This window comes from Equus caballus, chromosome 14, assembly GCF_041296265.1.
Source record: "Equus caballus isolate H_3958 breed thoroughbred chromosome 14, TB-T2T, whole genome shotgun sequence".
In the NCBI taxonomy this organism is placed as follows: Eukaryota; Metazoa; Chordata; class Mammalia; order Perissodactyla; family Equidae; genus Equus; species Equus caballus.
The window spans coordinates 109485495-109510543 of NC_091697.1; the positions used below are offsets into that span (position 1 = coordinate 109485495).

General features: G+C 62.2%; 1 protein-coding gene across 1 annotated transcript; it reads left to right on the top strand.

Moving 5' to 3' along the window:
- The first annotated feature begins 1136 nt into the window (after positions 1–1136).
- On the top strand, positions 1137–24812 carry WNT9A (Wnt family member 9A). Its single transcript, XM_023618339.2, has 4 exons — positions 1137–1461; positions 18498–18754; positions 19415–19677; positions 21570–24812. The coding sequence occupies exons 1-4, from the start codon at positions 1367–1369 to the stop codon at positions 22050–22052; spliced, it is 1098 nt and encodes a 365-aa protein (XP_023474107.1). The 5' UTR covers positions 1137–1366; the 3' UTR covers positions 22053–24812.
- Positions 24813–25049: the final 237 nt, after the last annotated feature.

The window sequence follows — 25049 nt, forward strand, 5'->3', positions numbered from 1 at the left end:
CTTGGCCGTTGTGGGGTGCCTGTTCTGTCCCCGCTTTGCCTCCGAGCACTGTTCCCAAACGGGTCGCCAGGCCGCAGGTTCTCACAGCCCGATGGCCCGGCCCTCCGCCCTGGGGTTGCTGTGCTCAGCAGCAGCTCCTCTGAGTTCCGATGGCTGTAGCCAGCCGGGCTCGCCCCTGCAGGCCCAGTTCTCGAGGCCCCTCACAGAATCACCTGGCTGTCCACAGAGCCTCAGTGTCACTCAAGGCCACTGCAGAGGCGCGGGCACCCACCCCACAGCCCAGCCCCCAAGCCAGGTTCTCCTCCCCAGGGTGGCTGCCGGGCGAACTCCTCCCCAGAGGCTTCTCAGCAGCCTCCTCAACGCCACACCCCATCCTGGGCCTGCTAGTTTGTGTATCTGCTTTAATTTGGGCTTCGAGTTCTCCAACAGGGCCTCGCTTCAGAAGGGGCGCTGCGTGGTCTCTCCTCCGGGTCCCTGGTGGCTTCTCTCGCCTCCAGCTACACTAAGCCCCCTCGGTCCCCTGGAGACCCCTTCTTCCAGTCCCCACGGTACAGCGACTTCGTGAAGGGGGTCGCCCAGGGATCAGCGCTGGCAGGGACCTCAGCCTCTAGCTCACCAAGTCCATGTAAGAATAGGGAGACCGCGGTCCCAAAAGACTAAGCGACTCAGCCCGCGCCCTAGGCTGGCCAGGGTCCCTCAGTCCCAGGTCAACACACCGGGGAACAGCGGCCCCAGGTCCGCTTCCTGAGCGCTCAGGCTTCGCAAAGAGCGCGGGCATCACCTGCTGGCCGGTCTCCCTTTCCAGCAAAGTCCCCAGGGAGCGGCCGCGCGCGCTCCAGCCTCGGGCTGACACCGAGTTCCCTGCGGCAACACCCCCGTGCGTCCGGGCCTCGAGCTCCGCCCCGGCCACACCCCGCCCCCGCACCGCCCCGAGTCCCCCCGGTCGCGGGCCTCCACCCGCGCCGCCCAGTGCCGGCCCCCGCCGTCTTGTCCCCGGCCGCCAACGCTCCGCCCTGGCCCCGCCCCCACGGCCGCCCGGGGCTCATCCCCTCCCAGGTCCCCCAACGCGCTCCTGCCCCTCCCGGCCCGGTTCCCACCCGCCCCTCGCACGCCTCCCCTCCCCACGCGCGGGGCGCACCCCAAGACCCGAGTGGCCGGGCTGCTGCGCGGCGGGGCGGTGCGCTGGCTCGGATTTCGGCCCGCCCCCGGCGCCGGCGTGACCCCTCCCCGGGCGCGGGCGGGGCCGGGCCAGCTGGCCGGCGCCCCGCCCCCGGCCTGGCGCCCCGGGCGCTATAAGAGGGCGGCGGCCGCGGGGCACCCTGCGCGGGGCCGGGAGCGCGATGGTCAGCCGCCGCGGCGCGGCAAGATGCTGGATGGGCCCCTGCTGGCGCGCTGGCTGGCCGCGGCCTTCGCGCTGACGCTGCTACTCGCCGCTCTGCGCCCCTCGGCCGCCTACTTCGGGTAGGTGCCTCGGCGACCCGGCGGGCGGACGGGCGGGGCCGGGCCGGGGCGGCGCGGGGGCGGGGGCGGGGGCGGCCCAGGTGCGCGGGGCCCGGTGCGCCGGCCCTGCTTGGCTAGGGCCGCCGCGTTGCCTGGAGCTGTTTGTTTGCGGCGCGCGCGTCGTTCGGTCGGCGAGTCGGTGTCCCTGCGGCGCGGCGCAGGGAGAGGGGCCGGCGTACCCGACGGGCTGGTGTGGGGCCGCGGTCCTCCATGGCCCCGGAGTCGTCGTCGCGGTGGCCGCGCCCGCAGCCTTGCGCGGGGCTCCCTGGAGCTCGGGGACCAAGCCCTGGTCCCAGCTCCCTTAGGCCTCCGAATTCTTGCCAAACGGCTGGAGCCTCCCCGGCTCTTGCCCACCCACTCCCTTGCAGTTTTCCCCTCCTTTCTCTCCTTGAGAAGTTAATTTAACAACAAAAAAATACGTACAAAATCCAGATGTTCCTTGCACTGAGGCCCAAAGGAAAAAAAAAATAACTTCAAGCTGGAGGAATTTATTTTTCTTGCGCTTTGCTTCTGACGCTCGCTCGGGTCCCGGCCCGCGGGAGCGCGTCAGCGGGACCCAGCTCAGTGCGCAGGGCACGGCTGGGCAGTGGCCGCCGCCTCCCGCCGTCTCGGGGGTAGCCGCCCGGGGCGTACTTCTTTGCCTCCGCAGTTTGCGTGGTTTCGGCGCGTCTCTCTCCGCCGTTCTGTCCTGCCCTTTCTCATCCCTCGCTCCCACATCTGGAATGTCCAGCCCAGCGACCTTTGGAGACCCTCGCTGCGCTCCGCAGATGGGCACATGAGGTCCAGGGTGGCACCGTGCGGGCAGCTTCCGGCTCTCTCGAGCCTCTGCGCCTCCCGCCTGGGCACCGTCCCTGGAGCCGCAGCCCGCCTTCCCGGCCCCTGTCCTGGGAGCCCTGCGGCCGCTCCTGGCCCCCGCCCTCTGCCCGTCACCTGTTCCCTCGCCCCTGGCCGGAGCGCCGGCGCGCGGCGGCCTGGCCGGCAGAGGGCCCCGTTGGTCCAGAAATGTGGCACCGCCAGGGCAGGGAGAGGCCGACTGGGCGAGGAGCCCTGCAGGTGTATCCTGTTCTCAAAGAAAATAAAATATTTTCGTGGGAAACTCTCCTTTTGTGTTTTTCTTTCCCCCTCGCTCCTTCTGCTCCTTTCTGCGGGGTTGTCTTCCAGGGTCAGCTCCGTGTCTCCTTCCCCCGGAGACCCCACCCCGCAGCCCTCTGCTGGCTGCGCTGTGGGTCCGGCCCTGCCTGGGGCCCGGGCTGTGCGGAGACTGGCACGCCCCTGCACGCCATCTGTACAGCCCTTGCCGCGCCCTCGCGGGCAGAGGGAGGGTCAGAGGACGGCCGTCTGGCCGCAGGTCCGCGGTGAGTCACGGCAGCCTGTCAGCCAGCTGTGCCTTCTCCTTGTCCAGGCCCCGCCGCGGGTCTGCTCCCGGGCCTGGGACACGCCCTGGGCTTGCCGGCGCTCCTCTCGCGCTGGCTTCGGGGACGATCAGATCCGTCAGGGGAGGTCGGGCCCCACCCCCAGGCAGCCCCTCCTTCTCCACCCTCTGCACCTCAGGAGGCCTTGAGCTGTGCTGTTCCCGTGTGTCCTTCGTGCCCTCTCAGAGCAGGAGTCCTGATGGGCCTGCAGCACCCAGCGAGGGCGTGGTGCCCCCGTGGCTCCTCCACCAACCCTCTTGGCTCTGCTTTCAGCCCCACAGGCCTCGTCAAGTGAGACTTCTTGAGTCCTGCCTGTGGGGAGCATAGGAGGCAGGCATGTGCCGTGGTGACAGCTGACTCTGCTGGGGGCACCGCCTTCCCTGCACCAGGCAAGACAGCCAGGACTCTGCTTGGTGTGTGGAGATTCTGGAGGGGCAAGACCAGTGCCCCTGGACAGGCAGAGGAGGGAAGGGATGGCTTCTGGAGGGTCACGCCCAGCATGTGCCTCAGGATAGCCTCAGGCTGATTCCCGGGGTGGGGGCGGCCTGGGAGGAGCTGTTTGTGTGGAGGCCCAGCCTCTCTGGCCAGGCCCAGGTCTGGGGCCCTTGCCTCTGATTCAGCAAAGGGGCAGGAGCTGGAGGGAGAGGGAGGAGGAGATGGTCCAAGGCAGGCTAGGCCGACGGGGAGGGCTGGAGCCCGGGGCCTCTCAGTGCCCTGCACTGGGGCTTCCCTCCAGCGTGCCTGCCTGGAGTGCAGAGGGAGCTGGAGGAAGGAGCTGGGATCCAGGCCTCCTCTCCCTTCCCCCTCTCGAAAGCTCTGCCTGGCACGAGGCTCAGAGGCAGGGCAGCTCCAGTTACAGCCCAGAAACCCAGAGAGGCTGGCCTGGGGGAGGGTCACGTGGGCCGCGAGCCCTCCCTGCCCCCTCCCCGAGGCTGCAACCCAACCCGCCCTGCGGCTCCTACTGCCCTCCTGTGGGCCAGGCCGCCAGGCAAGACCCTCCAGGCCACCCGCCTGCTGGGGTGGGCTCTCCTCCCTTCCTCCCTGGCATGGCCCTGCTTCTCGGCGGCATGATTAGCAGGTGGTGTTTCCATCTGGTTCTCCCCGGGCCGCAGGGATGTCCGTGCTCCGGGGGCCTAGACGGCTTGGCCCGGTGCCCTCTTGCAAAGAGGGGTAGCCTGGCTCCGTGCAGGAAGGGGCCAGCCCCAGGTCTCTTGGAGAGTTTGGGATACAGACTTGGACACCCCCTGTGGTGGACTTGGGTGGGCTGCCCTGGGTGGGGAGGGCTAGCAGCACCCGGCCCCTCTCCTGGTGGTGGTCTCAGGTGAGAAGATGGAGCTGAAGGGCGGGTCAAGTGTACTGACACCTGCTCAGGGAGGGACCCCCAAACCTTGGGGCCACCCGCCCTGTGCTCCCTCCAGCATGGAGCCAGGTGTGGGCCGGGGCTTGTTGGCATCCGTGTCTGGCAGAGCAGGGTCTGGGCTCCCCGGCACCTTGTTGCCCTGTCCTGGAGATCCCATGCGTGCCCTGAGCTGGTCCCCAGGGGAGGTCCCTGTGAGTGGAGGCCTGAGGTTTCCAACGTGGTTAATCTTAAAAGGAAGTTGGAGGGGTGTTGTGAGCCGTGAACCTGTTTCACGATGTCAGCCTCAGCTCCCCACGTTCTGCAGGAAACGTTTGTTGGCTGGCTTGGGGGAGGTCTGCAGGCTGGTCCCGCCTCTCCAGCCAGGCAGCCTGGAGGCCTGCACCGGGAAGGCAGCACCAGGAGTGGCACCCCAGTGCTCCCGAACCATGCTGGTCGTTGAGCTGCCCAGAGCTGGTCTGGAAGGCAGCTGAGGGGCTCTGGACGACTGTGAACGGGGCCACTGGGTATTAGGGGCGAGGTTCTTTTCGTTATTAAAACCTGACACGCATCCTGTAGGTTCACCCTGTTAAACCTGCAGTTCAATGGTTTTTAGTACATCCGCGATGCTGTGCAGCCAGCACCGTTACCTAGCTCCGGAACGTTTTCGTCACCCCAGTCTGGGCCCCCTCCCCCTGCCCCTGGCAACCACGAATCCACCTTCTGTCTCTGTGGATTTTATACATGCCCTCCTGTGGGCCAGGCCGCCAGGCAAGACCCTCCAGGCCACCCGCCTGCTGGGGTGGGCTCTCCTCCCTTCCTCCCTGGCATGGCCCTGCTTCTCGGCCATTTTATACAAACGGAATTGTGTGATACGTGGCCTCTTGTGTCTGGCTTGTCTCGCTGAGTGTGGGGTTTTCAGGCTTTCTCTGCGCTGCAGCGTGAATCTGTGCCTCGTGCCCTTTTGTGACTGAATAACATTCAATTGGATGAACATCCGACAGATTTTTTCATCCCGTCATCTGTTGATGGACACTTGGGTTGTTTCTGCCTTTTGGCTGTTGTGAACGATGCTGCTGTGAGCATTGGTGTATGAGATTTTTGTGGATGTATGTTTTCAGTTCTTTTGGGTTTACTCTAGATGTGGAGTTGGTGGGTCGTATGGTAACTCTGTGTTTAGCTTTCTGAGGAACCACCAAACTGTTTCCCATAGCAGCTGCACCGTTTTGCATTCCCACCAGCAACACACAAGGGTTCCAATTTCTCCGTTCTCGCCAAGGCTTATTATTTTGTTTTTTTAAATTAAATTTTTTCATTCTAGGCATCCTGGTGGATTTGAGGTGGTGTCCTGTGGTTTTAATTTGCGTTTCCCTGGTGACTAGTGATGTTGGGCACCTTTACGTGGGCTTGAGGGCCATTTGTAGATCTTCTCTGGAAACACATCTGTTTGGTTCCTTTGCCCAATTTTTGGCTGAGTTGTTTATCTTTTTGTTGTTGAGTTGTCAGAGCTCTTTATATATTCTGGACCTATTTTTGGACCTAGGAGAACCTGGTTTCTTGGTCCTTGGGCCGGCATGCTGTCTCCCCCTGAGTGTTGAGGCTGTACTCATGGGTCTTCACAGTGTGTCCTCCTCCTGCGTGGCCCTAGACCTCCTGTGTGGGGAGCCAGGGTGCAGGTGGCCACCCACGTACCACAGCTGGGTTTGGGGCCTGGTGGGGACTCTGGGATGTGCAGGGAGCACCCCAGCCCGGCCCTCAGGTGTGTTCTGGAGGGGCTGCTGTCCTGGGGCTGTGTGTGTGGGCTCCAGGAGGCCACCCCTTGGCTTCTCTGTGTGCCCAGCCTGGGGCCTAGCTGGGGAGCCCGTGTGGCCACGCCCACTGGCTGCTTCAGGTAGTGGTGCCTACCTCGTCTCTGGAGGAAGGAGGAGGAGAAGGGAAGGGCCCAGGGCAGGAGGAGTGAACCTCATAGTATAATGACGAGGCTGCGTGGTGGGCCTGTGAGTGGGCAAGGGGTCAGACAGTGCTGCCGAGAAAATGGGACGACCCTGCCAGGACACAGGGCACTGTGTGTGGGCCAGGGGCTGGGTTCACCTGTAGCAGAGCTCAGCCTTTCTCCACAAGACGGTGGAGACCAGAGCTGGCAGGCTGGGGAGGGGCCGGTGGAGAGGGAGGAGTCCTGGGTGCTTCTCGGCTGAGGCCGGAATGGTGGTGCAGGGAGCCGAGTGGGCAGGAGTGTGAGGATCAGGTCCTGGGTGATTCTTTGCTGAGGCCGGTGTGGTGGTGCTGGGAGTGGAGCAGGCAGGAGTGTGAGGAGTCGGGTCCTGGGTGACTCTCGGCTGAGGCCCAGGGGGTGGTGCTGGGAGCTGAGCGGGCAGGAGTGTGAGGAGTCAGGTGGGTTTGGGTGACAGCCAGGGCAGGCGCTGTCCTCAGGGCTATTTCAGGACAGATGGGCCCAGAGCAGCCAGGGAGCCCAGGAATCCCTGAGTTTGGGGAGGCCACGGAGAGCAGAGAGCATTCCTGAGGGTCAGGAGAGGCTGGGCCTGCACCAGGAGCAGAGGGGAGGGAGGGCCCAGGCAAGGGGCCTCATCCACAGTGTCCAGAGTGGCCCAGGGGCCAGCAGGGAGACCCTCAAGGCCCCTTGGAAGTGGCCCTGTGAGTGAGATCTCAGAGCAGCGGGTGAGGGGGACACAGTGGGGGCAGTGGGCTTGGGGGCCCAGGGCAGGGGAGACGGTCAGGTCAGGGAGAGGATGGAGGGACCCACACTTCTGCTTGCACAGGAGGAAGGGGCTTCCTGGACTCATGGCCCAGGACGGCCAAGGCCAGTAGAGGGACCAAGGTGTCCTGGCTCCCCAGCCCATGAGTCTGGGACTGGCATCGGGAGGCGTGGGGGGGGAGGGCATGCGAGTGAGGCTGAGGGGATCCTTGGGGGGCCAGCCACACACAGCATCTTTGGTCTCCAGAGTCCCTTCCGCCTCCCTCCCCTCCTTTAGCTAGTCTGCTCTGGGAGCCTTGGGTCCCCTCACCCCACTGCTTGCCCCTTGTCTCCTTCCACAGGCCCCTGGGGGGCTCTGCCCTGGCTCTCGAGTACAGAGACCAGATAGAGGCAGTCGCTGAGTGTTGGGCCGGGACTGGGCCTCTGGGTGGGGGTCTTGTGCACGCAGGAAGTGGAGTCCCGAGGTCTCGTGGTGGGGCTGGAGGTGAGGGGGAAGCCATGGCCACCTGGCCCCCCTCAGCTGTGTGAGCAGATGTCCTGCCACAGCCGGCAGCCGTCTGGACGGGGGACAGCTGCCCTAATCTCGTTCCGTCCTTGCTGCTGTGGCCCAGGACCAGGCTCCAGGGCCCACGCCCTAGCAGGACCCCGCCCGGGCTCCAGAACGGCCCAGCTGAGGGCGCCCCCCCCCCACCCGCCCCACCGCCCACCCCACGGGGCCTCCCATCATCGAGGACAAAGGAGAAGTGTGTGGGTAGTTTTTCTCCTGGAGAAGAATGCACGCACACGGTTCCACGGTTCCACGGCCGAGGCCATGAGCCTGGGAGGAGCGATAAGCTGATAAGGGGCCTGGCTTGGCTTTCCTGCCTGCAGAAAAATGACACCTGTCAGCAGGGCCAGCACTCGGCCCCTTAATCCCGGCCTGGGGGTCGCCCGCTCCCTTTGTGTATTGTTTTGGTGGTGGGGGTACCCTGAGGTGCCCACCCCAGCTCAGGGGGCTGTGGAAGGTTTGGGAGTAGGCACAGTGGTCTGGGACGCAGGGGCCTGGAAGCTGGTCTCTGCCAGGTGGGGAGCCGAGCTCCAGGATCTGCCTCAGCTGTCACCTCCTCCACGAAGCCCAGCCACAGCCCAGCAGCCTTGCCGTTTACCTGTGGCTCAGCTCTGGGGATGCCAGCGGGGCCCTTGGGGTCTCCGTGCCACACTGGGCAGGGCTGGTGTGCCCAAGGCCTATGGGGATCTTCTCACCCGTCTGCTCCTGGCTCTGCAGCCAGGAGCCTCTGGTGTGGGGTCTGCGATGCCGTTCACCACGAGGGCCAGTCCCCTGCCTGCCTGCCCTGGCCCTGAGTTTCCCAGGATGCACCTGTGCACTGACAGTGGTGCCGTAGACTGCGGGCCTGGATGTCTGGACATCAGTGTTGCATGTGGCGTGGGCACTGTGCTGAGGACAGAGGGCTCCCTGAGCTCCTGGGGGGTTGTGAACTGAGGGCTCAGGGCTCTGCCGGGCGAAGGTGGGGAGGTGGGGACGGGTGGTCGGCTGTGCTGCAGGCCAGCTTTGAGGGGGCCCAGTGGCCTGGCCTGGGCAATGACCAGCCTGTTTCTGCAGGGGCTCATCCTTAAGGGATAGCCATGGGCAGGGCTGGGTGGCAGGTGGCTGTGCCGGGGCCTCCGCCGGAGGGCAGCCCCGGTCTGGGCAGCGCCGACCTGGGTGGCACGCTGGCCGCCCAGCTCCATGACCTGTGGCCCGGCCCGCCGTCCTCCCCTGGTCCTCCCAGCGCGGTTCCTGGCTGGCCTGGCGCCTCTGGCCACAGGAGGAAACCCGGCCGCCCAGCTGGCAGGCCCTGCTTCTTGAGACCGGCAGCCGGACGAGGGAATGGAAAAAGGCAAGCCTCAAGCTGTGTTTGTTTTTCTTAGCGATACCTGAGGTAGACGCGGCCAGGGAAGTGGTCTGGCCCGCGAGGGGAGGCTGCCAGGGGCTCCCCGACCAGAGCACGTCAGAGCCGGCTCCCTCCCGGACAGATGGAGCCGCAGTGGCTGCCCAGGCCACCCCGGGATGGGGTATTGATGGGGTCGTCCCAGCGTACCCCGTCTGTGCCAGTGCCAGGGCAGCCAGCTCCAAGGAGGAAGCCAGTCATCGAGGTGATGCTGGTGGTGGCTGGTGGGGGGGGTCCTCTGGCTCTCTCGTCCTGCGTCCTGCATGTTCCTCTGTGTGGCAGCCCTGTCTATGAGGCCCAGGGTGTGTGATGGGGGCACAGAGGCGGCCTGGTGGTTCTGGTTCCTGCACAGAGCCCCCGGTCCCTGTCTTCTCCCACAGCTTTCATTGAACCCTGGGGTCCTGTGCAGCCTCAGCCCCCTGCCTGGGGGCCCAGAGGCCTGCCACTCCCTGCCCTGGGCTCCAGCTCCTACTCCAGAAAGGGGCAGTTGGCTGGCAGCCCTTAGGGCCTGGAGGTCCTACGGGTTCTGCTCGCTCCCAGCGCTGCTGAGAGTGGATGGGGCATTTCTCTTAGGCTTTTGGATACCTGGCCTGGCTGGCGGTGCTGTGGGCCTGCGTGTGGTGGGGTCTGCTCAGGCCCGCACCTGCCAGCTCACCTTGGCCAGGCCTGGGCTGGGCGCTCTGCTGGAACAGTCACTCTGCACGCCAACTGCCCCTGCGTGGATGCGGCTGGTCAGTGACAGAGCTGGGGGCTGACTGAGGGTTCATGCCCTGGGATCTTGGGCCCCACAGGGCAGGGGAGTCAGGGCCGGGCGGCTCTCTTGACTAATGGAGGTGCCATTGTGGACACAAGGACACTCAGCCCATCCCCCCAAGCCTGTCCGTGGTCCCCACCCCAGCGTGAGCAGCCCGTCCATGTGGGGCTGCCCCCCTGCCCTGCTTGTCTACGCCCTGCCTCCTCCTGCACGTCTCTGCACTGGGTGACCGTGCAGCCTGTGGGGAGCCCCAGGTGCGCCCACCCTTGCCTGCATGGTCCAAGTGCCCAGGAGGGAGGCCACAGGCCCCTGGAGGATGGAGAGTTAATCTCAGAACTGGTTCTCAGCACTGGAATTTGTTTTGAATTCGACTCACACAGAAATTAAATGCTGTCTGGTGGGGCTGAGGGTTCCTTGGCAGGCGCTGCGGCCTCTGGAGCTCTGGCCTCCTCCCTCCGTCCAGCCCGGGCTCTCGGCTCCCCATGCCCGGAGAGCTGGGTTTGTGGGCAGGGTGGCTGTTGGGGTGGCCGGGCCTGTTGGCGGGAGGAAGGGCCGTAGGAATCTGTCTGCGCCCCAGTGAGTGGAAGGAGCCAGGCTCTTGGGGGCCGGGTGGTACAGGCTGGGTTGGGGCATCCAAGGGCGAGAGGCTGAGGACAAGGACGTCTCCAAACCCGGCCTGGCTGCACCTGCACCTTCCCTCATCTGGTAGTGTCCATCCTGCCACCTGGCTGCCCTTTGGGCAGGTGAGAGAGTGTGTGACCGGCTGGGGTGCTCAGAGGGGCGGCCCAGTCCCCAAGCAGCCGGGAATGAGAGGCTCAGGCCTGGTCCTCAGAGGGGACGGGCATTCCCAGACTCGGTTCTCTCCGTCCTGAGTTCTTCCCTGCTTCCCTGGGGCTGGCGTGGGGTCTCTGCAGAGCTGCTGTAGGCCTGTCATGGGGCTGGGCTCTCAGCAGCGCGGGACCTAATCCAGGATGATCTTGTCTCAAGATCCGTACCTTAGTTACATCTGCAAAGATCCTGGTTCCAAATGAGCACATTCTCAGGTTCCAAGGGGGGTGTGAATTTTGGGGACCTTTATCCTCTGCTTCAGGTTATTCTAGCAGTTTCTCTGTTATGGTGACCGGCACATGGTCATAGATGGCTTGGCATGCATAGACCAGTCAACAGAGCATTCTATGCCGAATGAAACCATCCTCACTGGGCTTTCCAGAGGAAGACAAGCTGGGGACATCTGTGAGGAAGGAGAAGCCACAAAAACTGACCCAGCAAGTTTGGAAAAGCCAGTTAGAGCTGGGGGAAAAACATTTAAGTAATGGGCTGATTTGAAAGCAGATTAGAAACAGCTGAGGAGAATTAGCAACGTGGCTGGTGGGTCAGGAGAAATTACCCAGAGTGCAGCACGGGAAGGCGGACCCGGAAAACAGGGCGGGAAACTGGGGACAGTGGGGGTCCCCCCCGCCCTGTGAGGGCCCTGAGGTCGAAGGGGGGCTGGGACGGTGTGACGTCTGCAGAGAATGGCCGAGAATTCTCTGAAACTGATTAGAGCAATCTAGAAGGCTCAGGAAACCTAGTGTCTTTCCAGGCAGAAAAAATAAACATTGGAGCTGGAACGTAGCAAGTTGGAACTGCAGACCCAAGACAAAGACATGTCAGAGAGGCTGGAGGAGACAAGACGCAGGTCAGCTCCCCAGGTCGTCGGGACCTCCACCTGCAGAGTGAGAGCAGAGCCAGAGGACCAGGGGACAAGCCATGCACGTGTGGTTCCACTCACGTGTGACAGATGATGACCACCAGCTGAGAATGCCACGCTCAGCGAAGGCTTCTCTAAAATGAGGTGAAATAAAGACATTTTCAGACAAACCAAGAGTTGCTCTGGAGGAAAGGTTGGTGTTGCAGCCCAGGCCTGGGTGACGGCCCCTCTGTGTTCCAGATGTGGAAGAATGAAGGGCAAGGTCGCTGAAGGAGTGGATAAGGGATCATGGAACAGCCTCCTGTTGGTCCTGAAGTAGAACTGAAACACAGTACCATGCGATCTGGGGAGTCACAGGCTTGTGCGCTCAGGCCTCTGTCACCCAGAAGGGACAGTGTTGACCAGTGTCGGACGTGGGTGAGTTACAGACTTACGCAGTTTTGAGGGTAACCAGGAAAATCATGGAACTGTAAAACTTCAAATTACCAAGGGGAAAAATAGAATAACAAAATATAACCCAAAAGGAGGCAAGAAAGGAGAAAAAAGAGACACAGAAGAGGCATGGCCGGTAGAAAGGATGACCTGAGACCCCAGGACCCCAGCGGAGGAAACGCCCCAGGCATAGGACTGAGGTGATTGGAATTGTGCTCGCGTCCCCAGTCTAGTTACAGACTCTGTGTGAGAGACACACAGAGAAGACAGAGAGAGAACACATCAACTCAGTGAGCCAAAAGACGGAGGGAAACGAGAGAGAAGAGAGCTACACTGTGACCCAGGCTCTGTATGGTGACAGTTGTAACCCAGGCTCTGTATAGTGACAGCTGTGACTCAGGCTCTGTATGGTGACCTGAGCTGTGGCCCAGGCTCTGCTTGCTGCCCTGACCTGTGACCCAGGCTCAGTTCCGTGCCCTGAGCTGTGACCCAAGCTCTGCTCAGCAACCTGAGGCTGCAGTTTTGGATAGACTGAAGTGGTGACAGTGGTAGCTTAAATGCATATTTTGGAAGGGGAGAGAAGCTCAGCAAGCGTCTGTCACAAAAGAGAAGAAAAGAACAGCAAGCTAACCCCCCAAAATGGAACAAATAAAGTAGAGATAGTGCAGAAATTAACGAAACAAAAAACATGTGCATTAGAGATGAGCAGATCCCTCTCTGGCAAAAAGATCTGGAAATATCCGAGGAGGCTGACCCTGTGAGGGGGCATCAGCACAGACTCTGCAAGGAAGTGAGCAGTTTCATGCAGCTAAGCCTGAAAACGCAATGAAATGGAGAAAACCAGAAAGGTAACAGAAACATAGCCGAGATGGAGAATTACTAACACTGTAGTTAAGTAAGGAGATCGGTCACTGGGGGTGTGACTGGTGTGGCCCCTGCAGAGAACAGTCTGACGGCTCCTCTCACAAATCAGCAGTTTCCTCTGTGGTGAGCTGTTGGATCTGTACCCAAGAGAAGTGCAGACGTTCCGCACGTGTGTGCACACGTGGTCCTTGTGGCATCACACTCAGCAGTGAGAGTGAACAGCCCCGGCGCCTCTTGGCTGAGGAGTGTACAGAATATGGTCCATCCACGCAGCGGAATGTTACTTGGAAATAGAAAGGGATGAAGCGCTGACACGCTACCTGGATGGGCCTTGAAGACGCTGTGCTCGGGCAGGGAAGCCAGCACAGAAGGCCACATGGTGTGTGATTCCACTCGTGCAAAATGTCATAGGACACAAATCCAGAGACAGTGGGTTTGTGGTGGCCAGGGGTTGGGGGAGGGCCTGGGGGATGACAGCTAAAGGGTACAAGTTTCTTTCTGAGGTGAAGTAAGTACCCTAAAATTGACAGTGGTGGAGTTAGCACATATCTGTGAATATACTACAGAACACTGAATGGTATGCTTTAAATGGGCGAATTGTGTGCTATGTGAATTATATCACAATAAAGCTGTTTTTTAAAAAAGAGAAAAAAGAAATTGGATCAGAAGTGAAATCTTTCCACCAAGAAAAGGTCAGGCTGCGTGGCTTCATGGCAAGTTCGACCAAACGGTTAAGGAGACAGGATTCTAATCTGGCCCAGCTCTTCCAGGAAAGTTTTAAAAAGAACGCTCGCTAAGGCACCGACACTCAGCAGGAAGAGCCCGGGCGGAGATGACAAACACAGATGCGAGAGGCCTGGAGACGACGGCGTCAAGTTACATCTCGGAGAACAGAGAACGGATCAGCCATCCCGGCCACTTGGGTTTATTCCAAGAGCACTTGATGTCTAAGGTTAGAAAATCAATCAGTGGAATCCTTTGCTTTTCGGATCAAAGGAAGAAATTACACATCAAAAGATGCAGGGACGACATTTGATAAAGTCCAACACCCACTTACGGTTTTCAAACACTCACAGCAAACTGACAGCAGAAGGGAGCTCCTTTAAGTAGGTACAGGGTGTCCAGGAAAAGACACTGGAGCCTCGCGCTGCGTGGTGAAGTGGCGAGGCTGCCCTCTCGAGACTGGGAGTCGGTTGGGGCTGCCTGTGTCGCCTTGTCTGAGTCAGGAACCACCAGCTGTCACAGCCCGTCAAGTGAGGCGGGGCTCGGTCCTCGCAGGCAGAGGTCAGCTTCTGGCTCCACAGGCATGTGGGTCCCCGGCTCCCCGGGGCCAGGTCTGGGTGGCAGAGAGTGAGCGGGTGTGTGGAGGGGAGATGAGCAGGGAGGAAGGGCTGCCGCTTGCTGGCAGTGGTGCCCTGATTCTCTCCCTCACCGTGTGGCCACACCTGCCTGCAAGGGCACCCGGTGGCTCTGTGCCTGGAGGCGGGGCAGGAGGCTAGGCCCCGAGGTGGTTGGCAGATTCTTCAGGATCGTGCTGACGGCCCCTCTCTGGCATAGGAAGGCGGGAAGAACCACATGGGAACGGAAAGGAGGAGAGCACACTGGCCTCTGCAGCCCGTGTGATTGTATGCAGAGCGTCTGAAAACCAGCAGAGATGAATCACCATGCACAGCAAGGTGACCGAATGCTGGATCTGGTAGGGCCTGCACTTTGGCGGGTCGGCAGCAGGCAGAAGACGGGCTCTATAAGACGTGGTCCTCTTGCACACCATCACTCCTGGGATCCAGGGCCAACTCCAGTGCAGGGCAGACCTTGGGTGGGAACCTCTGAGGGTTCAAGAGGGCAGGAAGGAATCCTGAGTAAATGGAGAGAGACGCCCCCTCGCCGATTTGGAGACTCGATATGGCACCACCCCAGCAAACCCCCCCAATGTGTGCACGTGTGGACAAGTGGGTTCTAAAACGCCCGTGCAAGTGAAGACCCCACAGTGCCTGCGGGACCTGCTGGAGGGCTCCTGGGGCAGTCCCCGTGAAGCCCTGACCACCAGCCCAGGGGAGCCCTCGAATGTGGCACACTCTGCCGCTGCAGGGCATCGAGGAGACAGGACCCGCAGGATCCTCTGGGAGGGACGCTGGCCCCAACCTCGGTGGCAGACACGGTGCCCATGGACAGGGAGCTGGAGGCACACAGTGAGACGGGGAGCTTCTGCAGGACGTTAGGGCGGTTCGTGCATTCAGGGGTGGGAGGTGGGAGCTCCCGGGCCCCAGGCGGCTTCTTGAGTGAGAGCTGCACTCCACAGGCAAGCTGCCCACTTCTCCACACACATTGCATCTTCTAAAGATACGTGAGTCTTGCAAAGTACCAATGTTTAGACCCCGTTGTCATTATTTCTTCCCGGGAAGTGGGTCCAGTGCTGGGAGAGGCCAGCCAGATGGGGCGCGGCTCGGGGCCTCCTGCCTGCCCCCCGAGGGGCTGCTGCCTGTGGGCGGCCTGCCCCAGTTCCCCTCCTTCAAGGGCCGCCTGGCAGGCCATGCACCCGTCCATGTGCCGCCCCAGGCACATGTCCCCTGGGGGCGGCAGCTGCACTGAGCCCGGTGGCAGGTGCACTGGCCTGGGGTGGGCAGCTGGGAGGGCCTGTGCTGTGCCAGGCATCCTGGGGCACTTTCTGAGCCAGAGGGCGCAGCCCCCAGACAAGGCCGTGTGGGCCGAAGCTGGCCTCCCCTGGCTGGTGCAGGGCTGAGGCCCCCTGCTGTGCAGGCCATTGTCGTTTTGAATGGGCCACAGGGAGGGGAGTGTATTTCCTCTGCCCCAGGTCCCCTGTGCACCCCCAGATGCGCACATGGGTGCTCTGCAGAGTGGGGGCTGTGCTGGTGTACTAAGCACACGCGGCCTAGGGGCCGGTGGGCTGTAGCTCTTCTGACACCTGCAGATGCCCCGTGGGATGGATTCTCGCTTGCCCAGCCCATCTCCAGTCTTTGTACAACAGATGGCGCTCCCAGCATTCCTGTCGGGCAATTGAGTGACGTCTGTCCAGTTTCAGATAATGTGTCTGCAGCCTGCATCACCAGGAGGGCAATTGGCGGGAGGATGTTCATAGAATGTTGGTGTAGCATTCCAGCCAAGGAGGAACATCTCTTTCCTCATGTTTTTGACGACGACCTTATCAGACACTGGTTTGTGCTCATCTGATGAGTGGAAAGTAACAGCAGTGTGGTTGTATTTTGCTCCACATGGCGTGAAGCCTCTTACACATTTAAGAGCCAGCTGTTTCCTTCCCTTGAACCGTGTGTTCATATTCTCTCGCATTCGATTCCTCCTGTTGCTGACGCACAGGAAGAGATGTGCTGGCCACGCGTCCGCCATGCCCACATGCACACGTGCACACGTTGGGGAGGTTGGCCCCTGGCCTGGGAGCCGAGCTGCAGCCTTTCCTCCAGTTCTTGTCACTGGTCTTTTGACTTGGCGCTCTGTTTTTGCTGTGAGACAGTCTTGCACTTTGTCACGATGGTTACAGGCCTGGACTCAGTCGCGCTGAGAAACTGCCTTCCTGATTCTGAGTGTTATGGACCTCGCGTCTTTCCTCCGGCTCTTCCTTGGGCTCCTGTGTTGGGGTTTCTGTCCTGGGAGCCCCCGCTGGCTCTGCCCTGCTCCCCGTACCCCTGCTGCTTCTTCGCCACCTGGCACCTCGTGAGGGTCTGTTCTCTGTTGCTGCACCGCAGGCTATGAGCCCCAGGCTGGTTGTGTGCTGAGCCCACCCTGACAGTTGAGTGGGTTTGGGCAGGGCCAGCTGGGCGTTGGTGTCAGACAGGAGGGGAGCGGCTGCCTCGGGTGAGGGGGGCCAGGGGGTGGCTGCAGCAGGGTTCCAGCCTCATGCCACCTGGAGGAGGTCAGGGGTTCTGCCCTCAGCCCCCATGTGCAGTGCGGACGCAGGAGACCCCACACCTCCAGATGGGCTGAGAGGCAGTCTCACCTGCCATCAGCCCCCTCATCGTCACACCCGCAGTTGCCCTTTCCAGGCGCCCCCAGGATGGCCTCACCTATGGGGTCCTCTTGGACGCAGCAGTGTTGGCACCAGCTGGAGCTCAGTTGATTTTGGGAAATTCTGCCTGGGGGACATGCAGGTGGAAGGCTGCGGGGCTTCCACCGTGTGGCACCGTGTTCTGGACACAGCTGTGACATTCCTGTCTGGGGACCAGCGAGCTGCCTTTGTGTGGGGAGTGTGGCTCTTCTGGTCTCTGGCACGGGGTCCTGGGCCCCTGCCTGTGTCCTACCCAGCCCAGCAGCTGTCCTCGGGCAGAGGCCTGGGGGTCCACAAAGCCCCTGGTGTCAGCCCTGCCGCCTCCCTCACCCCACTGCCCGCGGGCAGAACCCCAGCTCCATGCACACAGGCGCCTTCTCCCCAAGGCCATGCTGCCTCTCCATCTGCACCGCTTCGCAGCCACGAGGGGTGTGGCCTGTGCCTCAGGGACCTCTGGGGCTTCTCCAGCTCCAGTGCTCATGTTGGCCTCCCACAGTGCATTGGGGCCCTCCTGGCTCAGGGAGAGGCGAACCGGCCCTGTGGTGCCCTCTGCCCGGGCTCAAGCTACCAGGGACACTATGTGGGTGCTGCCCCCACTCCCCCACAGCTCTCTGCTCAACCCTGAGGGCTCACTGATGCTGCGCTGGCTCTGAGCCCCCCAGGAGGAGCTCCTCACCCTGCCTCTGAGTGTGGAGGGGTGGGAGGGGATGTTCTTTCTGCTCTGCACCCCCAGACTCGGCCCACCTACCCTGGTGTCCCTGCGGCCTCCTTGCCCAGCTCCTGCCTGGGCCTCCTGTGAGCCTGGTCCCAAGCCTCAGTGCCCTGGCCTCCTGACCTTGGGGAGCTGACCAGAGAGGGTGGGGCAGGGCAGCTCCTTTGGGGGCCAGGGTCTGGGGCCTCAGGGCAGGTGACGGCCCTGCATAGCCCCCACCCACCCCACCCCACCAAGTAGATGCAACGATGCCTCTCCCCACCATGGGCAGGGTACAGGAAGGGGGAGGGGCTTCAAAAGCTGGTACCCCAGGTTGTTCCCCGAGGAACCTGAACCTGCAGTGTCACTGCTGGGATCTGCTGGAGGGTGGAGTCCTAGGGGGCCCCACCCACATCCCTTCTCTGCAGAAGCTGCTGCTCTGGCGTCAGCCTGTGGCCGCCATGTGCCCCCAGGGCTTTCAAGGAGCAGCAGGAGGGGCCGGGACGTGGTGGGGCTCCAGTGTCTGGACGCCTGGCACCCCTAGTTCCCGTGGGCCAGCTGGGGTGAGGGTGGGGGCTTGTTTCCTGTGTGCTCCTGTGGGGGCTGTGAGCTCTGCTATGTGCAGGTGGGCTGAGGGTCTGGGCTGGATGTGCCTGGGGTCCCAGGGGCAGTGGGAGGCTGGTGGGTCTGAGCAGCGGGCAGGGCTGGCTCCGCAGGGTAAGCAAGTGCAGGGGTGGGTGGGCCAGGGTGTGCTGGGTGTGCATCCTGTATGCCCTCAGACTACGCCCTGGCCAGGTCATCCTCCCAGGTGTGTGAGGGTCTCTAGTATCTGTTCCTTCCCTGTCATTGGTCAGGGACATCAAGGCTGAATCCCATGGGCTGTGACCTCCTGAAGGGAGTTCTTGGGGAGGGGCCAGTAGCCATAGGGGTGCCTGAGACCGTGCTCACTCTACAGCTGGTGTGAGGGCGGTGGCCTGAAGGGGGCCGAGCAGGATGCACAAGCAGTAGGCAGGGCAGGGTATTGGCTAGCAAGGTGGAGTAGGGGAGAGCAGGTACAGGGAGGAAGCCTGGTGTGCAAGGGCCCCAGGCCAGGCTGGTTCTTCTGCAGCCCCTATGGGGGCCTCTGGGGCGGTGCTCACCCTGGCCTCTCTGTGCCCAGGCTGACGGGCAGCGAGCCCCTGACCATCCTCCCGCTGACCCTGGAGCCAGAGGCCGCCGCCCACGCACACTACAAGGCCTGCGACCGGCTGAAGCTGGAGCGGAAGCAGCGGCGCATGTGCCGGCGGGACCCGGGTGTGGCCGAGACGCTGGTGGAGGCGGTCAGCATGAGCGCGCTTGAGTGCCAGTACCAGTTCCGGTTCGAGCGCTGGAACTGCACCTTGGAGGGCCGCTACCGGGCCAGCCTGCTCAAGCGCGGTGAGTGCGCGAGGCGTGCAGAAGGGGCAGCACCCTGGGCCTGGTCCCCTCCGCTGGGTCCGTGGGTGGGGCCGGCTGCCCTCCTGCCCGCCCACCTCTCACGCACGGCCGAACGGTGGCTGGCGGCGCAGGGGATTCTGGCAGCGTTGGCAGGGTCCGAGGCAGCGCTGATGGTTGTGGCCGCCTGCTGTGGGCCAGGGGCCAGCGCCTGGGCGCGAGAGGCAGGGGTCTAGCTGGCCCCCTGCCCCAGTACCAAGCCTCCGCCCCTGGGTCTCCTTCCGCAGGAAGGTGCTGCTTGGGACTCTGAGCGCCTCCACGGCCTTGTTTAAAATCTGGGGGCCTGAGGCCCAGGGCAGGCAGGGTGGACCCCGGCCAGTCCGGGAGGTCGGAGACCTGGATGGATGGGTCTCCGTTTGCTGGGCAGAGCGGCGGCCACGGTGCTCGCGATTGTCTCCGGCCCGACCAGCCCTGTGCCTGCACATCCGCCGCCCTCCCTGGGTGTCCACACGGCCAGGCAGGGGTCCCCTCCCGAGTCGGACACTAGGAAGGATCCTTCCCGACTCTGCTCCGCTGGGCTGTGTGCTTGCGCTGGCCGTGGTTCGGCTGCCCCAGAGTGAAGTGGGACTGCGGCGCGTGCTGACTGGCCACTGCCTCCCGCAGGCTTCAAGGAGACTGCCTTCCTCTATGCCATCTCCTCGGCCGGCCTGACGCATGCGCTGGCCAAGGCCTGCAGCGCTGGCCGCATGGAGCGCTGCACGTGCGACGAGGCCCCGGACCTGGAGAACCGCGAGGCCTGGCAGTGGGGTGGCTGCGGGGACAACCTCAAGTACAGCAGCAAGTTCGTCAAGGAGTTTCTGGGCCGGAGGTCGAGCAAGGACTTGCGGGCGCGTGTGGACTTCCACAACAACCTCGTGGGTGTGAAGGCAAGCTGGGCGGGGGCACGAGGGCGGGGACAAGGGGCGGGGCAAGGCGGGGTGCAGGGGGGAGGGAAGGTGTGTGGGGGGCAGGCGGCTGGGTGCAGAGAGCACTGCGGGGCTGGGTTGCCTCTACTCCAAGGGGGTGGTGCCAGCCGGGTCCTGAGTCTTCCTGCCTGTGAGGTTCCTAACCTGCCAGACAGGTGGGGATCCTACTTGTCCCGGAGGGTGCCGAGGCGTCCCGTGCAGAAGTGTGGGGGAGGGGCCGTTAGGAGGTCTCCCAGCTGTTGGACCAGGAGGTTGGGGGACTGGACCCTGCCTGCCAGGGTCAAGGGGCAGGAGGTCTGGTCCCCAGGACCCTAGGTGGATGGCAGCACAGGGAGCATGTGGGTCAGGGGTTCTGGGGTGCAGCTGGCCCAAGTCGGGGGTGGGGAGTGCTTCTGTCTCAGAGGCCCTGGCTGCGGCCAGCGCTCTGTTCTCAGGGAGCTCAACTCAGAAGTCTCAGGGGAAGAGGGACGTCTTGGCTCTATCTGGGGCTGCTGGCCACAGGCGTGGCTGGGCTTGGGGGCGCCTGGCTCCTGGCCACTCCCTGCAGCCCCTGGGCTCCCAGCCCACATGTTGCCTTTCCTGTGGATGGAGCTTCCCAGCTCAACCAGACACCCCCCAGGGTTCAGCCTGGCCGGGATGTCAGGGGCCACCGGGGCTCCGGGGAGGTGGAGCCCAGCCTTCGGGTGCGGGGCGGTTGGCGAGGTAATTAGATTCAGCCTGGCTCTGAGTCCTCGTTATTGAGGAGCGAGTTCTGAGTCCTGTGCTTATTAAAGAGTCAATTTCCTCCTTTTTCGACTGGGCTCCGGCTCGTCTCTGTCTCAGGAGGGGGGTGTGGGTGGATTAAATCCCGGAGGCGAGGCTGGCTCTTTCCTGTGCCTCACCCTTTTGTAAGCTATTGATGAAAAGTCAGAACATGAAAAGTGCTCCATTAGCTGTGCTGGGCCTGGGTAAGCAGCGTTTTAATTAAATTTGTCCGGGCTTCTCAGCAGAGTGTCATTAAATGTGATTCTTCTGTTGCTTGGCTGGAGGACGGGGCTGGGTTTCTTAATCCTCTTTGAGCCGGCCCTCCCTGGGGGTGGTGTGGGACCTCAGCCTGGGGCTCCCCCCATTCCCCCGCTGTCCCTCCAGGGGCCCAGTGCGGGCCATCGGACAGGAGGCCCCTGGGGCAGCTGGCCTGACTCCATGGCTTTGGAGGGACCCCAAGTCCTGGGAGGGGAAAGACCTGGCCTGGGACTCAGGCAGATCCAGATCCAGAGTGAGGCTGGTGCTTCCCTCTGGGGCGGTGCTGGGGACTCTCCCTCCTTCCAAGTTACTGTCACGGTCGGGTGCTGGGTGGCACCTGCATCCGCAGTACACCTGGTTCCGATGCGCAGGCAGAGATGTGGTCAGCTCAGACGCACACTCTGTTGGCAGTGGCCAGTCCTGTCCACTAGGTGAGCTGACCTGCTTGTCCTCAGCTCTCCTGGGGGCAAACTGCTGAGACCAGTCTTGGAGCTCCCAGTGGGTTACTGATGGCGGGCTAGGGAGTTGGCGTGTGAGCACTTGCAGAGAGCAGCCTCGGACGCAGGAATGGGAAGGGAGGGTCTCAATGAGGTGGAGGCCACCTTGGAGGGATGGGGGGGCCACTCTGGAGGCATGTGCTGGCCGTGGGGCTTCTGTCCGGGCATCCATGGCTTGGAGAGGGAGGGGCCGTGCACGAGTCTGGGAGCCTGGGCAGTGGGTGATGATGCTCTGGGCTGGGCCTGGGCCTGGGGCTGTGGGGTCTGGCCCTGGGGTGGGTGGCTTACCAGCCCCTCCGGTGGTATTGCGGGGGCTGCTCTGTCCCTTGTGCCCACCTCCCTCCCTCCCACCAGGTGATCAAGGCCGGAGTGGAGACCACGTGCAAGTGCCACGGCGTGTCGGGCTCCTGCACCGTGAGGACGTGCTGGCGGCAGCTGGCGCCCTTCCATGAGGTGGGCAAGCGCCTGAAGCACAAGTATGAGACCGCCCTCAAGGTGGGCAGCACCACCAATGAGGCCACGGGCGAGGCAGGCGCCATCTCCCCGCCGCGGGGCCGGGCCCCAGGGACAGGTGGTGGTGACCCCCTGCCCCGCACACCAGAGCTTGTGCACCTGGACGACTCGCCCAGCTTCTGCCTGGCTGGCCGCTTCTCCCCGGGCACCGCTGGCCGCAGGTGCCACCGAGAAAAGAACTGTGAGAGCATCTGCTGTGGACGTGGCCACAACACGCAGAGCAGAGTGGTGACACGGCCCTGCCAGTGCCAGGTGCGCTGGTGCTGCTACGTGGAGTGCAGGCAGTGCACGCAGCGGGAGGAGGTCTACACCTGCAAGGGCTGAACCCGGGCCGGCCCGGCTGCTGTGGCGGTGCAGGCAGTGCACGCAGCGGGAGGAGGTCTACACCTGTAAGGGCTGAACCCGGGCCGGCCCGGCTGCTGTGGTGGTACAGGCAGTGCACGCAGTGGGAAGAGGTCTACACCTGCAAGGGCTGAGCCTGGGCCGGCCCGGCTGCTGTGGTGGTGCAGGCAGTGCACGCAGCGGGAGGAGGTCTACACCTGCAAGGGCTGAGCCCCTGGGCTGGGTGCCCACAGCACATTTGGGCGTGAGGCCGGGGCCGGAGCCCAGGGGTCAGCTGGGTTGGCCGTCTCTGCCCCTTTGTGTCTTCCTTCAAGGGCCCTGTCTCACGCTTGCATCCCCTCTGCTCAGCCCTGACCCCGAACCCGAACCTGACCCGAGGGTGCTGCACCCATGCTTTCCAAGCTGTGTCTGCCCCTCAGTTGCCAGTTCCCAGGGGCCAATCCCCTCTCTGCTCTGGGCTCCCATGAGGAGTCGGCTGCACCTTCCTGACCACACAGGGCCTCTCTGCGGCCACCTGGCTGTCCGGCACCAGCACTGGCTTAGAGAGTCAAACCACTAGGAGAGAGATGGCTGCCTCCCCCGTGCCGGCACACTGCCGTCCCCAACATCGAGCACTTCTCTTTGGAGTGATATCAGTGACCTTTAAGTTATTTTTATTTAACTAATATATAATTATTATTTTCTCCTTTCCGGCAGTCTCCCAGGCTGCAGCTCTTCCCTCTTGGCCAAGCCTGGTCTGGAGTACCCCGCCCCGCCCCCCCCCCCCCCCCACAACCTCTTGCCTGATCTGCTTTGTTCTTTGAAACCACTAAATTGAGAAAGATGTCGCTGTTGTTTGTGAAGAAGTAAAACGAGCTCAGTCTGGCCACTGCCTTCAGGGCTTTTGGAAGCCAGGTCCCATGGTCCCCCCACTGCCCCCAGTGAGGCGGGAGATGGGGGGGGGCGCAGGCAGGCCCTGCTGTGCACCCTGTGGGTGCAGGATCTTGCACTCTGGGCTTTGAAATGCAGATTCTGGGGCCGAGTTTGGCCTGCTGTACCCCCAAGGGTGGGCATGGGCAGAGGGGCAGGGTCAGACCCTTGGGGGGTTCATTTCACCAGGAAGGCACAGCTTGCCCTGTCACTGCCGGGGAGGCAGGGTGGGGACAGGCATGAGTAGAGAGGTATGGTCTGGGATATGGTGAACAGAAGCTGTTCCCCGGGACATGCTTTTGTCTTTCCAGGGAGGGGAGAAGGATGGCCTGACCTGGTTTGAGTGTGTGTGTGCATACATGTGTCTGAGCTCATGAATGTGCATGTGTGCATGTAAGCACATTTGGTGTGCATGCGTGCATGAGTGTGTGTGTGTGGTATCTGTGCATGAGCATGTGTGATTGTGTGTGCCTGAGTGCGACCACATGCACATGTTTGTGCATGAGAGTGCATGTGCATACAGGGGTATTTGCGTATGCATGAACATGTGCATGTGTGGTATGTGCTCTGTGCATGAGCATGTGTGTGTGCATGTGTGTGAGCATGTCTCTGTGTGTGCGTGGTGTGTGTGCCTGTGTGCACTATGTTGGCATGGTCAGGGGTTAGCTGGGGCATGGCCTCCGCCCTCTACCCTTCCTCCCTCCGATGGGTCCCTCTTTCCCACCTCGGCATGAATGGCAGCTTTGGCTCCTGGAGCCTCCAGCCCTGGGCCCCTCCTGCTGGCTCAGTGGCTGTGCTGCGAGGCTGCGGGCCAGAGTTTGGGCCAGCGCAGAGCTGGGCGGCGGCATGGACGTGGGAACTACTGAGCGAGGGGGTTCCTTGGAGTCTGGGGGGCTCCAGGAACCCCAGGGGACTGTGTTTTTTAAAGAAAACCTATTTATGTTGATATGGGTCTCTTTGTCCCTGTTTCATAGTGTAAATAGTAGTTATTCTCCTGTGGTCCAGAGAAAATCCCCGTGAATAACTGTGTGCAGACGGGGTCATGCGGAGGTCCATCCACCAGAAGGGAGAGAGGGTGGGCTCCCTCGTGGTGAGTGATGTGGGTCTGTGCCTCCATCTCCTACAGGCCTGGCTGGAGACAGCTTGGGGTACTAGGGTGCATCCTGATTGTCCCCAAGTGTCCCCACCTGCTGGGGCCCAAGCGGGCAGAGCTGCCACGCTCCAGGACGAGACTGTGGCCAGTCACTGCTGGGTCAGGAAAGGTGGAAAGTCAGAGGAAGGCTATTTTTTTTAATCAAATACCACATTTAGTTCTATGTCATAAATATTAAGAAAAGTATTTTTTTAAACAAGGCAGACTGAAAACGTCTGCTGGCTGGTTTATGTATAAATAAATATATATCAGAATGTTTTGCTAAGTGAAGCGCAGCTCCCGCCAATGGAGCCTTGTGTTAATGTGCTCCTCTTCCGTGTGGCAGAGAATCTGTAGAAGAAAACGCGTCCTGTGGTGGGCTCAGCCTGTCGGGGGCTGCGGGGGCGGGAGCCACGCTGAGGGCCAGGCAGGTCCGGCCCCCTGCTCCCCGCCGGCCCAGTCACGGGACACGTGGGCTTTGGACTTGGTGACACCTGGTCCGAGGGGCGGGAGGAGAAGGGCATTCACACCCGGGAACTCGGCTCTGTGTCAGAGTCTCGTGCGAGCCTGTCGATTTCTCTACCTCATCTGTACAGCGAGTAGGTGTGCACTCGAGTGACTTGGAGAATGTATTTATTTAACAGCTTGTATAACAGAACAGAAACAAGTGGAAACACTAAATAAATGTATTTTAAATTATAGCTCCATCTCACCTGCTTTCGGAGGGATTCTGGTGGCCCCGGGAGGAGGGCCTGGGGAGGTGGGGGAACAAACTGGTCTGTTGAGGGCCAGGCACAGCCCAGCCCATCTTGGAGGTTAACAGGTGGAGGGTCTGCAGCTCTGGTGGGCAGAGACTGAGGTTCCCGCATGCCAGGTGGCTCCATGGATCCCAAGGCTGGCACTGGGGCCCATGTGCCCAGCTCTGTCCAGCTGGCCTT

Excerpts from the sequence above, each read along its gene's own strand:
- WNT9A (XM_023618339.2), top strand. The coding sequence starts at position 1,367 with ATGCTGGATGGGCCCCTGCTGGCGCGCTGGCTGGCCGCGGCCTTCGCG. Across the intron at positions 18,755-19,414 it reads GGCCAGCCTGCTCAAGCGCG|GCTTCAAGGAGACTGCCTTC; the intron begins GTGAGTGCGCGA and ends TGCCTCCCGCAG. Across the intron at positions 19,678-21,569 it reads ACAACCTCGTGGGTGTGAAG|GTGATCAAGGCCGGAGTGGA; the intron begins GCAAGCTGGGCG and ends CCCTCCCACCAG.